General features: G+C 44.9%; 1 protein-coding gene across 1 annotated transcript; it reads right to left on the bottom strand.

Moving 5' to 3' along the window:
* Window positions 1-3,501: 3,501 nt before the first annotated feature.
* Window positions 3,502-17,742, bottom strand: ADAMTS1 (ADAM metallopeptidase with thrombospondin type 1 motif 1). Its single transcript, XM_083500335.1, has 9 exons — window positions 16,215-17,742; window positions 12,212-12,558; window positions 11,241-11,373; window positions 9,945-10,112; window positions 8,479-8,765; window positions 7,554-7,740; window positions 7,281-7,456; window positions 5,938-6,113; window positions 3,502-5,665 (listed from the first exon to the last, which is right to left on the bottom strand). The coding sequence occupies exons 1-9, from the start codon at window positions 16,849-16,851 to the stop codon at window positions 4,933-4,935; spliced, it is 2,844 nt and encodes a 947-aa protein (XP_083356461.1). The 5' UTR covers window positions 16,852-17,742; the 3' UTR covers window positions 3,502-4,932.
* Window positions 17,743-18,009: the final 267 nt, after the last annotated feature.

Raw genomic sequence — 18,009 nt, 5'->3', positions numbered from 1 at the left:
GGACATTCCAGGATCAAATCAGAAACCAGGATGGCTTCTGTAAATCTGGGGTTGTCCCTGAAAAATAGGGACACTTGGAGGGTCTGTGAAATACATTCAGCAGCGATGTCTGTGGCACAGGCCTACAGTTAGCAGAAACAATATATTATTCTAAGAAGGCAGCGCCAAAGGAGTGGAATACAAGTGCTGCCACAGAAAGAGTAAACAACAGACTTCAGTAACCTTAATACTTGTCCTTATGTGGCACCAGAGCTGGCCAGTTGCTGACACAGGCTATACAAAATACAGCCTCATTAAGAAACCACACACACACACACAGGTTTGGAATTGTAAAGTGCATGACCTTGACAGGCTTGAATTCCACAATATTTTATGCAGGTTTTCTCGTGCCTACCTTCATTCTTGCCAAGTAGTGACTGAGAATCTTTTCTTGGATGAAGATCAGCTGGAGTTATGGGCAAACAATACTGCAAGGACGTTCCTTCCTGCTGACACAAAGTATTATGTTGATTCTTATTACAAATAAATAAAACTGTGCATTGAAAGCCTGAGAGGAAACCTGTGTGGAGAGGGGTTTGCGGGGAGAGCAGCCGTAAAGGTCCTTCTTGTGTCTTAATGCAGAGTATTGTTCACTTCCCTGAGGAAGGAAACAATCAAAACATCCATAGACAGCAAAATACAACATGTTTACATATATTATCATTTAAAAAATCTCATAAATATTGCAATGCAAAACTGCTATCTCCTGAACAGTCCAGGAGGATTTTATGCCTTGAACAAACTGGCCTCATAGCAACAATATTTCCTAGTTTGCTGAGCACCCTACACTATCCTAGTGTGTTTTTGGCATGTGGGTGTGAGGGGGATGCTCATGTTGTAAGACTACTCAAGTGAAGTGCAAGATCCCTTATGAACTTCCTGCATACATTTATTGAGGTAGTCAGGTGGCAGTGTGCCAGCTTACTCTTCCAATCAAGGCCATACATTGCCAGCGTCTGGGATCAATGCAGGAAGCAATTCTTTATTTTTCTGCATTCGATCACACAGAACTATTGCCATCACGTAAGAGCAGAAAGTGAGTAACCCTTTTTAGACTGAGGGGTGCATTCCCCCATGGTATGCACCACCTTTCTGAGGGTAGCAGAGCAAGAGGTAAATGTGGGCAGAGCAATGGATCCGACTCCAACCTCTATACAATGGTACCTCTGGATGCGAACAGGATCCGTTCCAGAGCCCCGTTCGCATCCTGAGCAGAACGCAACTCATGACTGCGTGTGCTGTGATTCGCCGCTACTGAGGATGCACGTGAGGTCTTTTTGAGCGTCTGCGCATGCGCGAGTGGCAAAACCTGGAAGTAACCTGTTCCGTTACTTCTGGGTTGCCGCGGAACGCAACCTGAAAACGCTCAACCTGAAGCATATTTAACCCGAGCTATGACTGTATAGTAGATTACAATCCAGTCATGTAAAAGCCAAATGGTTCTACACACCAGAGGCACTGGGGGGGGGGGCGTGGGGACACATTGTGTGTGACATCATGCATGTGATGTCCCAACATCATGTCAGGACGTCAGAGGAACCAGGGGGCAGAGCCAAACACGGCAGCAGTGCAGCTTCAATTATCAGTAGCCCCTCCTGCTGCCACTACTGGCTGGGGGCTGCTCCCCCCTCCTTCCCCTCTGCAGCAGCAGCAGAAGAAGAAACCAGCCACTGAAGTCACATTGCAGTTGGTCCTGATATTTTGAACATTGAGAGGACCCAAAAGAGTTGGGCCCCAGGCGTTGGCACCCCTGCTACACACACATCCAACAGTCCCCCTGTTCATGCAACCAAGAAGCATCATCACATTTCGTTGACACAAAAGCACTTGAGGAGGGTGTGAAACTGGGGGAGAGTCCCAAGAGCTGGGCATTTGACCCTGAGACCCTGCATTCCTGACACATTGCTATGCACTTACGCATTTGGAATTAAATCCCACTGATACTATGGAAATAAGTTCCAAGTAAATATGTTTAGGATTGGGGAGCCGGCATGCTCAGGATCACGGAACACTGATTACCTATGAAAAATTAAGCATATTGTTTTTCCACAGGACAGGGGGCACACAATCACATTTGCACTATTATGGGCAAGAAAGTGTCTGTCCTGCTCCCGTTCTCATTGTAATCTTAAATATACTCATTTGAAAGACACTTGCACTGAACAGTTTGACCAGCTTCTACAAAAGCAAGATCAGGTTATGAAGTACAGGGTATGTGCTGGTAAGTACATTTACAAGTACAAATATTTCCCCCTGACAAAAGACTCTTAAGTGTTTTTAGCTGGGATGGAGATGGCAGGAAGGAAAGGGCAAAACACCCCACACTGGGTAGCATAGTTGGCACAGCGGTCCAATTAACACAACCCAGTGGGAAGTTCTCTTGTGTAAATATTAAAACTGCTGTGCTCTAGCACAGCTCTCATTTACTTAAATGGGAAGTACACAAAAAGGATTTCTGACATTTCTTATGCACTACAGTGCTCTCATCTTTATGGCTCCTAAAGCCTAGAATTTGCTATCCCCCTCTTTCTTTAATACCATTGGCATATGTAAGCCAGTTTGGATGAATCATTGTTTATCAACTAGAAGCCTGGGTCAAATCTGTTATTAAATCTGTTTCTACAAGAGCTATGTAAACCAAACCTCACAACGAATACATTCTCTGAAGTTTGCACAAATACGCCCCCCCCCCCCCCGTGTGTGTTTTGTATGTGCATATTGAATGTGTGAGACAAAGAACACAAAGGTGAAATAATTGTAATATGAATTGATCTTTTAGTTTTGTAAACCAATTCTGTTGCAATGTGTGAGGGGGGAAACATTGATCTTTGTTCCCACAGAAACATCTATCAGGGAAGTCTGCTTGCAGCTGCTATTTTGAACAGCAGCACAATGGCAGATGGAAATGCAACTGTGCAGAGGTAGCATTTTACAGGAAGTCATTCCAACGAAGTAGTTCATGCGGATGCAATGGTTTTCGCTATTCTACTGCAAGACTTTCAGGTTGCAGTGGTGCAGTGAAAGCAGATGGATTCATGTCCCAAGCTGCCTTACCTGAATAATCTTGTTGCGCGCAGTGACATTTCAGGTGGTTAAAGCATCACTGTTTCCATGTATGAAACAGGCCTAACACCTATATTCAACAAAAGGAGCAAAAATGCGATTAGGACTGTGTTGAGCTAAGCTTGTGTATCTCTACACCCACGTAAGAGCTAAGGTGGGATCGTGAAGGGAATCGTAGCTCTTCCACTCCCAGCTGCAAACCAAGTGAAGTGCAGCATGCATGTTAAGGGCGCTGGAGGGCAAAGAGGCTCCTCTTGAATCCCAGGCTGATATCTGCATAGAACATAATGCATGTGCTAGGCTGGATTGTGTCTTGCAATGTCCTTCATTAACCTTCACAACAGCTATTCTTTTGAACACTGTAATGTGAACATCAGTGAAATAAAAACCCTCACACAGTTTCCAAAATTCATAGTGTTTATTATCTCTAGTATCATATTATATTGCATAAATACTCTATCCTTGTTATATGTCTTTTTCTTTTTTTAAAAAAGGTGATAACTTAGGAGATCATATTAGCCAAGAAATATAAAAATAAATAGGTTCATTATATGCATTTTATTACCAATTATAACCCTTCTCAGAAGGGAAAGAATATAAATACTTATAAAGTACGCATCCTCTATAGCAATATATTTTACTATATACATATGGAGAGCCATATTCTCTCATAGTCTATGAACTAGCACATCCTTTTTAAATATGCAGGGACTGGCATACTGCTGTGGATGGACCTGCTATCCCGCAGCAATCTTCCCTGCCGTACAAGTGATTCGAACAATGCAAATTTATGGGGTGCCATGTATTAAGCGATTTTCTATCCATAAAATTCCATTAACTCTTTGTAGAAAACGTAAGAATATTACTTTTGACGAGGTGGAGAGCTGTATCTGAACAAAATGGTGGCTGTTAGATAACTCAAATGGTAACAATTTAGGAATATGTTTTCATGGTGGAATCAGGCACATGCATGTGCTCCAAAGCTAAATTTGGGTTTTGTTGGAGTCCTGTGGAACAACTGTGGGCATGAAGAAGAGACACACACACAAGGGAGCAATCAATCCAGGGCAGTGAGAACAGTGTGCGGTTCTCAAACTGCTACCATTCTAACTCGGCAGGTTGAGTATACCAGCTACAATGAAGAAAAAGGATCTCATTAAATCAGAAGGTTTTAAGAGCACTACATTCTAGTTATCAGGAGATTTTACAAGCAAACATCATTGTAATTGTTTGCTTCCTGGTGGAAAATATCACTCTACTGTTATATAAAACTATTGATAGCAGCCATGAACAATATAGTTCCTCCCCCCAAAAAATACTGTTATGTTTTTTGCTTTTGTGAGGTAGGCAAGAGCTGACCAATAATTAAGCTTAGAGGAAAATGGTCTTCCCTCTCCAACTTTGATTAAGAGAGGGATTTTATCAGTACCACAAAACAAACTCCATCAGTTTTAACAAAAAACCCAACTCTCACTAAAACACTGAAATGTTTGTTTAAACTTCTTTGGCCACTGCCTATGTTTTGTTTAATTTGTAACAGACTTAAAAGAGGAAATTGTAATGCCTCAGGACTTTTACCTGCTGAAGATGAAACAGCTAGCAACTAAGATTGTTTTTATCAGATTTTCAGTTGACGTGGTTTTTTGTTTGGTTTTTTGTTTTACATTTCAGTATACTATTTAACGTTATTTGCACTGTTCCATCTCAGTGGATTCCCTGTGAATTTTCCATGCGAATTACAATTGCTACCTCTCAATAGTTCATTTTCAGTGCTTTGGTCTGAAGGGGAATAGAAAACAACCAACTTTAGCTTCCCCAACCTGTTACGGTTTAGCTGCAGTTTGTAACATTACAGAAGTCTATTAAATGTTTAGGTTTCTTTGAAATGTCACAGCTTTCGTTGGACAATGTGGCACCATCAAAGGACACACATCTTAACAATCTCTTCTTGAAGCCTTTCCCACATGTCTTAGAGCATGGTGACCAGTCTCCCAGCTGCCACTGTGGGCATGGTGTGTCTGCACACGGCCGGACATCACTTGGCTTGAGTTCTTTTGCACAGTCTGTGGCAGGCTGTCCATTAAGGTCTCTGCACTCTACAGATCTCCTCTGCCAACCAGTACCACAGGACTTAGAACATTCTCCCCATTCTTCAAAAATCCATTCAGATAAGATCGTCTCCTGAATTGCATTGAAAGAATCAGTCTTTTTGCTGGGAGGTTTCTCGGAACCTGCTTTCTTCACAAAATAGCTGTATTTGATCTTAAGTCGAAACGAATCACCCACTGTAAGGACCTGTATTGTTAAAGGTTCCTTCAGTGGGCTGAAGCTGCGGATTCTTTCCAGAGGAGCTGAGGAGCCGCTGTATGTCAACACACTGCCTTTATGGGTGATGTCTTGCTCCACAGTTGATAGTGTATAGTCACCATTGAGAATGTAGGTGCCGTCTGCAGCTTTAATAGCAAGGAAGCTGCCGTCCTGCCTGATACCTCTGTGATTCCGTTGTTTAACTTCTATGTTCGTTGCCCCAGCAGGGATCACAACAACATCATGATAACCAGGTCTAGAGGTAAGAAAAAGAGGACAGCAGTTGAGTCTCCAGTATATCCTTATTTGCTCAAGGATCACATTAAGTACAGAAACTTATGATTGGCTAGATCTTTGCAGCTTCAAAAGTTGAAATTCCTGTACATTAACACAAGCTTTAAGTAAGCTTTCAATTTTAAAAGATGAAAGTTTGGTCCCTCAGCTGAACAATATGACTGCTCTACAATCCTAGTGGATAAGACATATCTGTAAGCTATTAGGAACAGTTAAGGATAAAACCCCGCATACCTGGAACTAGAAAGTGTTCCAGACACTTTCTTGCAAGTAGATCCATTTCCTCCACAGACGCCACATTTATCAAACTTCTTACTGGAGCCTATGATGCGATCACAGCCAGCTTTTACACATTGCCCCTGGACACAGACTGAAGTGGACTCTGGGCTACACAAGGTTCCATCCACCACCTTTAAAGACAGCAAAGAATCTATGATTAGAAGGGCACACATGTGTTCGTACTAACACTAAACATTTTTGGCACCAGGTCCATCCAGAGTTAAACACTTTTAAATCACAATAGTTTCAACGGAGGAGATATTCAATGGTCTCAACTGAAAATCAACAGTGGGCGTCATAATAAAACTATAATTTTATTGTCTTTGTTCAGTGAGTGTGATGCATGTGTAGAAGTGGGTTTCCATAAACACATGACTGGCTGGATTCTGGACTACATGCATAGAAAGGTACTGCCTAACTGCTTCCTGGATTTCTATATCCAGCACTTGGGGGTTGTGCACATAGTTTGTGATCATTAGGAACTGTGTTGGTATAAAACTGAACAGAAGTCCAGCTCTGTAAGCTAGGCATCTGTGAGGATTTTGGGGGGTTGGTAGGGAATGTAGCAGACTACAGTCTCCTCTTCCCTCTCAGAATTTAAGCCTCCCCAAATCTCTCACATTGGTGTTCAGAACTGACAACACTAAGTCCTTTCTTGGGCAGTTGCTCATGCATAGCATCACAAAGACAGCTCACTGCTCCTTGCCTGTCTCTCTAGATCAAAAGTTATAAATTTATATTCTGTAACAGCAACAAACAGACTTTGATCTTCCAGCACTTGTGTCAGCAGGAGCCTAATTAATTTCTTCAAGGATCAGGAAGTCAGCATATAGCCAAGTAATATTTCATTATGAAGAATACAACTATACCTTACTTTAAGCTTTGGGGGATGAGTTTATCTGACTAACAGCTTCAAAATTGAAACTAAATCGAATAAAAAGCATTTTATCACTTTTTAGAAGTTAGATGTTTAGTAATTAGGCATTGCTATGGTGTAGAGAGAGAATGAAGGAACCTGCTGGATCTTAGAAAATGAATAAATTCAGATACCATGTAAAAGATTTTCAAAAGTATTTTTAAAATAAGATATAGAAACAGAATGACTATTCACGCAAATCTGTTTGCAGTGGGAAGATTGGACTGCCGTGAAGCAAGGGGAGTGAAGCTATTTGAATAAAGTGTTAGCTTCCATATAAGGGTGTGCCTCTCTAAGCAATTGTTAGGAGCAATAAAATTTAATGGCACATATAAAACTTTGCCTATAAGTAATATGCACCGACACTGACAGCCACACCCACCTTAGGCTGAAGGACAAAGAAATAGCCAGTGCCTTTTGCAAGGCAGGTAAGCTTGCATCTGTCTTTGGGAGTGACTCCAGCAAACTTGGGTGTCCATTCCACTACAGGCCCAGTTCCAAAAGGAGACTTGGAAATGTCATTGTGAGTCTCACACTGTTCCTCCCTGAAGGTTTTGCCTGTGTACAGAAAATACATTTATTAGGCATTTTGAAGATATCACAACTACATTTCTTTTCTATTTGAAAAAAAACAAACAAACTGATTGTAACTTACCATTGTTGTCTGGACAGTCTTCAATGTTGCACGACCTGTACTGCACCCGCTTTCCCTCACAGTATTTCCCGCCGTTCTTGGGAACTGGGTTGTCGCACTCTCGCAGAGAGTACTGCACTCCACCACCGCACGTCCTGGAACACTCTCCCCAGGAACTCCATGATCCCCAGGCACCATGAATAGGGGTCTACATTTCAAGACACAGAAATAAGCCCACATGTTAAATGCTTTTGGGGAAAGCATCTATCATTAGAAACATATTTTAGGCTGCAACTCTGTGCCCACTTTCTAATGACAGGCTGTGACCCTATGCATGCTTACCTGGGAGTAAGTCCTACTCAAGTAAGTCCCACTTATTTCTGAGTAGACATGCATAGGATTGCACTGGCACAGGATCTGCTGGGTCCTGACCTGGCTATACTACCAGGTCATGTGACAGCAGTGGGGCAATTTGTTATACCAGCCTGGCAGCTAGCCTAATGGAGTGTCATATTCCTCTGATGCCCCTGCCCTAGTTGGCATGAGTGTGGTGGAGGCTATGCTACCCCATTAGGCCATACCGCTGCCAGTTGTATGGACTGCCCCCTTACTTCTGAGTTAACACACACAGGATCACTATACTAAGCTAAAATATTTAGATTTATTGGAACTAAAAACTTGAGTGGCCCAGAGTATTCCTAATTTGTTTAGCCATATCTACATGCTGCATTTTAAATGGTTGTGCATAGGATCTTGAGGTGAAGGGCAGGTAGCAAATCAAATAATCATTATCATTATTACTATTAATTATTATTATTTATATTCCACCATTTCCCCATTCTGGGACTCAAGGCAGCTAATAATAATTACACTGTACATCATCACTCTTGATTAGATATAGATATATATTTTCAGTTTTGTGTTTTTTTTAAATAACCATACTTACATCATAATGCTTCCTGTCTGTCTTCTCAATGCACTTGCCATTCATGCACCACTTTTCCTCTCCACAAGTGGTGCCGTCTGCCCAAGGGAAATGTTTGGTTTGGCACACGAGCAATCCACCAGACATGCCAGTACACCACAAAGTTGTACATGTGCTGGCTGCATCAGGACAGTGTTTGGAATCTTCTCCAAATGTGAACTGGCACTGCCTATTCACATCATACTGTGTTCCAGGCAGATCAGAAGGGAGTTGGATAGGCTTGTGAGGCTTGTCCAGCAAACACTCGCCTGGAGAAAGGGGGGGGGGGAAAGAGTGGCAGAAAACTTTTGTTTAAAAAAGTTGGGTTGCTTTTCCTGTAAATAGGATAGTATCAGAAAGAGATTTGAGGGATTTCTGTTCTGAGACATGCACTCACTAGGATTTTATTTATTTAACAAAATGTAGTGCAACAAAATACGTCTAAGCAGGTGCAACAGAGATATGTTGAACGATTGCATGAAAGTGATCAAAATAATGATTCAAAAGCACTGAGGAACATAGGTAGCAGTCTTAAGGCCACTGGGCCCACGCAGCTTAGTAGCCATGCTTACTAGGGCTGATGGGATTTGGAGTCCAACACCATCTGCTGGATGGCAGGTTCCCCATCCCTGGTATAAATGGATTGACAGTGGCTCACTGGGGTTTCAGACATGATGGCCTTTTCCTTGCCCTGCCAAGAGATGCTGGCCATTGAGACTGGACCTTTCTGGAGGCAAAATGTGCCCATCTTTGCACACTACAAATGCTATAAAAATGACTGAAAAAAGGAATGTTTTAGACTATTGAAGTGAATCTGTCAATATTTGACAACATATTTTCAACCATAAAATGGAAGTTGCCCGTTGAACTTCAGATCACCCCTATGATCTGGCTAGTATAGCATTCTGTTTCCAGTAACAACCAAGCAGAGGCCTCTAGGAAATGTGTATTAAGGTTTCAAAAGCACCAGTCCTGCTCTATTTGCCCTCTCTCCCTAATACTCAGAAGCATGCTGGACACGAGCACGGGGACTGCATTTGTGTTACTATGACCAATAGTTGTCTGATAAAGCTGAAGAGTAAGTAAAATATGTTCTTGACATTGTCACAACAGTATGGATGTCACTTACACACAAGCGTTTCCTGTTTGGCTTAGATAACCCACTCACATGGCTGAATGAGCCAATTGTGTGGGGCTTCCTCATGCAGTCAGCAACCACCCCTTCTGGAATGGTGCCAGTTCTGTGGGAAAGACCCATGTAATCCCCCATCCTTTAAATAATTTCTCAGGTGTGTGTAAGTGTTCTAAAGGGCAAGTAACAGCAGACTTATAGCAGAAAGCAGCATAACGAAGTGCAGAATTGTTTCAGTAAGCTGGAAATTAAAGTGTTAAATGTAAGCAGTATATGAACCTTAGCATTACAGAGATAAATTGAAACCATGACTTACCATGGCCATTATCCAAAAACGTAGTAATCATATAAGCACTGCACGGAGACCACGGCTGGCTTCGATCCAAGTTGGAAAGCATAGATGCCATCATATGGGAGTCCCTGCTTACACCATTAATACCAGCACATTGCTTTGCATCGTCATGGGGCATACTGAACACATGGCCTGGAAAAAAAGGTAGCATCATAAAATCTGTTATATACATTATGACTCTTGAAAAATACCTTCTGTTACACTAAGTATTAAACATCTGCATGGATGTAATTTTGATGTGTACTACTGGAGAAAAGAAGTCACAGTTTAGGAGTCCCAAGGACAAAATGATAACAGAGCAAGTTTTGCGTCAGGGTTGCAAGGCCATCTGCCAGGGTTGCAAGCAGCCGAAAGCTGCAATTCAGAGTATAAGTAAACTTTGAACAGAAGACCCTCTCTTACTTCCTTTGGTAATTCACATTTGGCCAATGGACCCACAATGATGCCCCGTGGAATAAGGCTGCATAATGCAGCATTGGAGAATTTTGAAAATAATGCAGATTGGACTGCTCAAGCAGTTCTGGCACTGTTTTACATGGCAACGAAACTTTTTTTGACATGTGTATTTTGAGGACAGAGAGAGTAAACCCTCAGCCATCTTGTTTGGAATCGCAAGAAAGCTGCCCTTCCAAAATGTTATTTGAAATAGTTTTCTTCCCCACCCCTGAAGATCAAGCTTGGGGATGGAGCTCATTGCATCTCCTCCACTTTGCTGAAATGCCAAGAAGAAGAAGAAGAAGAAGAAGAAGAAGAAGAAGAAGAAGAAGAAGAAAGGTTTTGGCAAAACACTTTGACACAGCACTAATTAAAAGGCCCTTTCCCCCCATGATTGTTCTCCAAATGCTGCCCAACTTTATGCAGATTCTCAGTAAGGTGGCTGTATCACTTCAGACTACACACACATGGGGATGCTACCTATGGTTTTGTTTCTTCAGATTACAAGTGGAGGCTGGCATAACTGAATGCTTCTCTAGGGAGGCGGGGAAATCAGAGAGAAGGGTTCTGACCTATCCTCCTTAAGATCTAGTTTTCTGTGTAAATTGATATTTTGTTGTTGTCAGATGAACACTCAATAATGCATGCCCCCCACCTGTAGTCTGAGGAGGAACAGCCCAGGCAAAGGTTTACCACCTCATTGAGAACTAGACCACAGTAACAGAGAATCATGCTGATTTAATAGCTTAAATGCAGACTAAAATGCATAATGTATGTTTTAAAATGAATCAAGGCTGCCACAGATCTCTCTTGAATCTCAATTACCTAATTCATGAGTGGCGGTAAAAGCGGCTTGCAAGCCATCATCTTCTATGACAGAGCAACTGCGGTTTGGATCACAAGCTGTTCCCACATCAGCCATCCCAAGTGTATCACATGTCTTGGCACCACAGAGATCCTATATAAGGAGAAGAAGAGCCAGTTTCATTATTAATTAGGTCAGGAGCTTAACCTTGGCATGAAGAGTCTTACTTTGGCAGTTTGCCTTTCCTTCTGGAAAGAGCATTGACACTCAGAATTTCAACAGGTATAAAGATAATTCTCTCTTGGAAGGACTTGCACAAAACTTTGCTATGCTAATTGTGGTAGTCATGCTGCAAAGAAATATATTTTAAGTCAATAGTGTAAGTTTCCTATGGAGGTTTTTTAAAATAAACTGTTTGGGTAATTATCCCACACTATAATGTATGAGTTTTCCCCACCTACTTTATGCAGTTGTGTGGCAATGGAAATTTACCTAGAACTTCTTGTGAATGAGTTCCAGGTGGATTTGCCGTTCAAGCAGGAGCCAACAAAACTCACAAATCAAATTCTCAGCAGTATGCATGCTGAACTACTTACTTTCTGTAGTTTCCAAATGGGTGAAATTACAAAAAGTATAGCAAGTAAAACTGGTGCATTAACATATTTCTTCAGTGACTGGATCTTTGGAACAATATTTCTTAAAAAATCAAATGAAAAGTTTCTGGATGCACTGGTTCCAAAGCCTTGTGATAAATAAGTAAATAAATTTATTATTATTATTATTATTATTATTATTATTATTATTATTATTATTTAACTTTTAAATCCTGCCTTTCCCCATCATGGAACCCAAACTGGTTCCCAGCTAGTCACCCATCCAAACACTAACCAGGCTCAGACCTGCTTAGCCTCAGCTTAGCCTATATACTTCCAGACCATACTCGGGAAATCTGCTAAACAAACACATTCCTTTTTCATTCTTTTCTCCTTACCTGTCTAGTGAAAAGAATTGCAGTGTCATAATGCTCAGGATGCCGGTCACTAGGAGGATTGTGTTGCTTTTGCCAGTTGCAGAAATTTTTTAAGGTAAGCGCAGCATTTGAGGACACATCAGGCCCCTTCTGTTCATCATAGATGACCATTATTTTCACTACCACCAGACTGACAGAGTTCCGGATGCTGGGATGTTTATACAATTTGGCAGCCACAGACAGGAGTGTCAGAAGATAATGTTTCAGCCCATTGCCATGGAACTCTGCCATAGATTGGTCAGCTACAAGCAAGGTTTCCACATAGCGATGGCTTGACACAAATCTTTTCTTCCTTGTACTTCTATGTCCTGTATTTTAGAAAAGAAAAATACTTATAAATAGCTGACTGAGGACTTGTTTTATACCTAGAGCTTGAACAGTAAACATTTCCGACAGCGTCTAAAGTAGCAAAGATGCAACTTATTATTATTATTATTAAAAGCAAATTCTGTAATTCTTTTTCAATCCAGGCAATATTTCCATCACAGGTAAAAATATAAATCTCCCTTGCTGCTGTGAATCATTCTTCACAAGCAACCTAGGCCAAGATTCAGAGTCTAGAAATAAGAGGCTGACTCAGGATCAGGTCCAAAGTCTCATCATGGATCCATGCATGTTACACATGCCCACGTTTCTGTGCTTGGCATAATATTAGGAGTGGGGTTTCCCCACTTTTCTTGGAAATGGCACACCTCCATGCTGATGACAGCTGCTTTCATGGTTTAGAAACAAAGCCCGTAGGAGGAGTTATTCCTCTATGAAAGGGAAATTGTTCCCCTATTACTGCCAGTAGAGAAGCGAGGGATCATATTCCCTCTGCAAATGGGTAATGCCTCATGTCTCCATTGAGCTCCCTGCTGTTATAGTCAGGCAGCAAGATGCCCCACCTTCCTACTGCTGTAAGTTAAGTATGCTGCAGACAGACACAATTGCTGATCCTCTTAAACAGAACAGAATTTTGTCGTCTTGTTGATCAAATGGTAGGCTACAGTAAGTGGAAGCCCAGCTCACATCAACTGAGGAAAAGCTTTATCCTTTTTGCATTGCCCGTTCAGCCCTCAGTTTTAAACTGGAGTGTGATTTCCATGTAGAACAGCTGTAATTCTATTAAAAATAAAATTTGTACTTAAATAAAAGCAAAGGGTGTGTATGGAACCAGGAATGAACATACAATTAATTTGCAGTAGGATTAAAACGACTGGAAGCATGCTTGGAAGAAGTGCCCTCCCCCCTTTCCAGTAATAAAACCTTAGGATTATGTCATGCTGGCACTGGAAATCAAAAGCCTTGACTAAGATTGTGGGGCTCCACGTGGAAAGCAGAGTGCAGGAATAAAAGTTTGTGCCAAGCAGCCGATTGCTACTGTGACCCAGTTCTTGTGACCTCACTGCATCACTTTCTATGCTCCAGACACTGTGCCCTTGTCTTACTCCTAGTGCCTTTTCCTCTACTTTCTCATTGGTTGCATGACTCATATTAAATGGTCTTCATTCACAAGCCCTTATTGGGCTGGAACTTCCCCTATGCTACACCTGTGTCCAAAGGCATGGTTGTGAATGATCATACTGTACAGCAATTACCACAATTTTAGGATACTTTTGTGTCAATAAAGATCTGCCTTCTTTTCCCCCCAGGAGCATATACTTGAGGATACAGTGAGCTCGATTCACTATTCATTCCTTCCCCTTGCCCTGTGTAATTTGCAGTGGAAATTTCCTAATCATAAAGGCCATGTAAATGAGTGGAAGCAGCAACAGTTTTAAGTTGTTCATTTAGCTACGGGGGCTGCCCTTTCCTGCCCATGGAGCTAAAAGCAGCTTTGGAAAGGAGTGACTGATTTAAGATGAGGAAAGGTACAAGGTAGGAAAATATATTCAACAAGCATTTACTGCTGGAATTGGTGCTCAAGCTTCAGAAAACCAACGAGTATCCTGTGTCTGTGTCATCCATAAAGATCCAGTGATATAGATGGAAATTATACCTGAACTACCTCCTCTCATTCATATTTTGGGACTAGCAATGGTTGTTAGATTACTTATTTCTGAATAATTCTGCATAGGTTAAGGCTGCATTCCTATGCACACTTACTTGGGATTAGCTGCTATGTCTCTGGGATTTGCAAACTGAGGAACCTAGGATCAGAGGGCAATCTCTAATTTCAATAGAGCATATGTTTTATTGTTCAGAGAGCACAGATTTACATATTTAGGACTCAAGAGTACGATCAATGTAATGTGATGTAGATATGTTTATTTATGAGTTACAATGTAATTTGCTGGATAATTGTTTCTTAGCCAATATATACAGGATTGCAGCACCACTGCTAACTGCACAGTTCTGCCTTGTTTTAACTCAAGGGAAACAAAATCACACTGCATTTAGGGTATGTTCAATGCAGTCCAGTTTACTTAGTAATTGTGTTTGGGACTGTAACTCAGGCTCTAATGAATTGCATTTTGACCCTTAGCCTGAACATTGTGCATTCCTACCAGCGGCGTAGCGTGAGTTGTCAGCACCCGGGGCAACGCAAGTAATTTGCGCCCCCTAACCCGGGGCAAGGCAAGTAATTTGCGCCCCCCCCAACCCCTAACCTGCGAGTTGCCGCTGGCGCTGCCGCGCAAACAACGCTGCTTGCCCGGAGGAGGATGGAGGCAGAAGCAGCCGCCGCCTGTGGCTCGGCCGAGGGGATGGCGGCGGCGGCAGGGTGCAGAGGCTGCCCGTGCCCGGCCAGGCGTCGGTGGCGGCGTCGGCGCTGCTGCAGCGGCTGCTCCTCCTGCGAGCAGTGAGCGGAGCGCAGCCACAGCGACGGCGGGGGGGCGCGCGCGCTAGGGCGCAAGGCTGGCGGTGGCGGCGGGGAGCCCGGCGGAGGAAGGAACTTGTCCCTTCCCTCTGGACTCGCGCCCCCCCCCAGATGTTGCGCCCGGTGCGGTCGGCACCCCTGGCACCCCCCACGCTACGCCACTGATTCCTACACAAGCACTCCTACACATGCTTGATGGGCAGGATGACCCCATTTAACTCAGCAGAATTTATTTCCAAGCAACATAGGATCAGGTTGTGTGCTCATTAATTTCAATTCATATTCTGCTAAAGTGGTCTCATCAAACTAGTAAATGCCACAGTATTACCCCTGACTCCTATGAGGTTATGCTAAAATAAGAGGTTTGCAGAGTATGATGGACCTGCCCTTTTCATTTATTTTGGATCCCCTTACAACCATCTTTTTAAAAGGTTAGGGTCAGGTTTCCTCCTTATATGAACTGCAGACTATTTACTTTTTAGAAGCTTCTAATTTTAAATAGTAGAGGGGCAGGGAATATAGTAAGCACTATTATTCTAGAATAGGTGGGCACAACTTGGCACCTGGCATTCTGTAATGTCTAACACATGGATCCACACCAAATTTACTCCAGAGCAGTCCCAAATAAAGACCTCCATGTGGACAATAAATGTAGGTCATTGTTGGGCGATGCATTCCTGTACATGTTTATCGGAAAGCCAGTCCCACTGCGTCCAACAGGACTCACTCCACTTGCATAGGATTTAAACTGCTTGGAAATGGTGCCTGTTGCAATCAATGGAACTTCCAAACAAATACTCTCAGGATCTAAAATATGGACATTTCTGAAGAGCTTATTCAGTCATAGAATCGTTGCAAGCATTCTTAAGTGCGACGGAATGCAAACTCTGGAAACTACACTTATTGCCCTAAGCACAAGTTAGCTTTGTTATAAATCTCTCTCTCTCTTTTTGCACCCACCCCCATTTTTTAGAGTGGCCAATCGGAGGAAGTCGACTGCAGCCTTTGGACCACTCCGGGCGCTTTGGCAAAAAAGTGCGGCCGCCCGGGCGCATGCGTGCCACGCCGCATCCCGCTGACGTTCCCAACAGAGCCTGAACTCCCTTGGCTTGGAAGTTCAGCGGCTTCCCCGCCAAGGACAGCCAAGTGCAGGGAGGTTAATACCTGCGCGAGCCGCGTGCTCCGGTGCTGCTGCTCCTGCTGCAACCGCCGCCTCCTTCCCTTCATGCAGCTGCGGCCGCCCTTCCGCAGCCGTAGAGGGGAAATCGGAGTCCGTCACTCCGCACTTCGCTCCGCCGTCTTGCCGGGGGCTCCTCCGCAGCCGGCGCCGCAGGACGTGCAGCCGAAGCGGCTCGTCTCCTCCTTGCGGGAGGGAGGCGTTGGCCGGTTGAATGAGGTACTCGACGCCGCGCAGGTAGAAAGCCCCGCGGAGCCCTCCGCACAGGCTGAGGGCGGCGGCGGAGTGCGCGTCGCCGTTGACCGTGCCGGAGTAGAAGCAGCCGGCCAAGGCACCGGGCTGCTCGGAAGCCTCTTCCTCTTCGCTCCGGGGCCGGCTGCCCACGTACTGCAGCGTCAGGTCCGGCGCCAAAAAGCTGCTGTCGGGCTGCAGCTCCAAGCTGAGGCGCTCGCCAAAGGCGTCCAGGCGGTAGAGCCGCTGCTGCTGCTGCTGCCGCCCGGCGGAATCCAGCCTCACGGGCACCACCAGCGCCTTCTCCTCCTCGTCGGGCTGCCGCGGGCTGCCCCGAGCGGCCAGGCAGAGCAACAGCGCGCTCAGCGCCAGGCGTGCTGCCGCCCTCTCCATGCTGTGCTGTGAGGTAACTTGTGGAGGAGAGAAGGGACCGAGGGCAGGGCAAGCGAAGACGCCCCGAAGGCGGGCGTGGGCTCGGGCAGTCCAAGCGAAGCCCCGGCGCTCCTCTCGGGACGACTCTTGAGGCGGGAAGGGGCGCCGCCGCTGCCGCCGGGCTCGCCTCGTCAAGTGAACTCTCGGGAGTCCGCTGAGGGAAGCAAGCGAGGCGGGTCCCGGCTTCTCGAGCGCCTCGGCTGTTCGCCTTGAATGCGAGCGCCGAGGCAGCCCGCCCTGCCCTTTATGGGATGCGCTCGGGGGAGCTCCCCTCCCCCTACCCGAGGAGGCGGGACCCCCGTAGACAAGCTTTGAGCTCACTGCGTGCGTAACTCGTGGCTGCTGCTGCTGCAGCTCCTCGCTGGCGCTGGACGCCTGCCTCCAGCCCTGGCCGGCCGCCACACCCTCCGCGAGGAGGAGGAGGAGGAGGGCGGCGGCGGGGAAGGGAGACGGGCCGGGGCTGAGGGGGAGATACCTGCTCCCAGCACGGCGGCTCCCCCCGCTCAAGCCGCCTGGCCGAGCAACGCAGCCCCGAGGCCGCGCGCCCTTCCCCTCCCCGCCGCCGCTGCCAGCAGCTCAGGTTTTCCACGTAGGAGGCGCCTGCTGCGGTCGCTCGGTGTTCCAGGGAAGGGAGAGTTGGAGGAGGAGGACGCCGGGGGCAGAGGTTTCCTTGAATCTCCTCCACCCAAGAAGATCTCCGACGACCCTGCCAGATCTTTGGGCTTCCCACTTGCTCTCTCTAGTTTGCCAAGGCAATTTAAGGAGGACAGAGAGAGCACACGTCGTTTTAGCACACGAGGCAGTGTGTAAGATTCTAGCAGGCGTCTTGTTTGATCCAAGGTACGGATCATTTCTCCAAAGGCATCTGCCACTCACCTGCTGTGAGATCCTTTCTAAAGCGGGGTGACAGTGGCCCACGCTAGCCAACATCTGTCCAGTCCAGCTTGGAACAGGTTAATTTGTGGGCGCTGGATGTGTAAAACGCCGTTTAATCAACATGTTGCATTTTTACTAGCTTTTTTTATTGTACAACTCTCACTTGTTGCAGCACTGTTGACCAAACCAGAGGAGAAAGGGTTAAGTGAACAAAACACATTAGAGCTAAATCTTCTGTTTCCC

Source organism: Podarcis liolepis, assembly GCF_965112155.1.
Source record: "Podarcis liolepis genome assembly, chromosome: 4".
In the NCBI taxonomy this organism is placed as follows: domain Eukaryota; kingdom Metazoa; phylum Chordata; class Lepidosauria; order Squamata; family Lacertidae; genus Podarcis; species Podarcis liolepis.
Note: the sequence above shows the minus strand (reverse complement) of the source record. Positions and strands in the feature narration are given on the sequence as shown.

What these genes read in the sequence shown, in the direction of transcription:
- ADAMTS1 (XM_083500335.1), bottom strand. Translation starts at nt 16,851, where the DNA reads ATGGAGAGGGCGGCAGCACGCCTGGCGCTGAGCGCGCTGTTGCTCTGC. An exon ending in AGACTGTCCAGACAACAATG is followed by an intron (nt 7,457 to 7,553) that starts GTAAGTTACAAT and finishes TTCTGTACACAG; the next exon opens with GCAAAACCTTCAGGGAGGAA. An exon ending in GGAACACTTTCTAGTTCCAG is followed by an intron (nt 5,666 to 5,937) that starts GTATGCGGGGTT and finishes TCTTACCTCTAG; the next exon opens with ACCTGGTTATCATGATGTTG.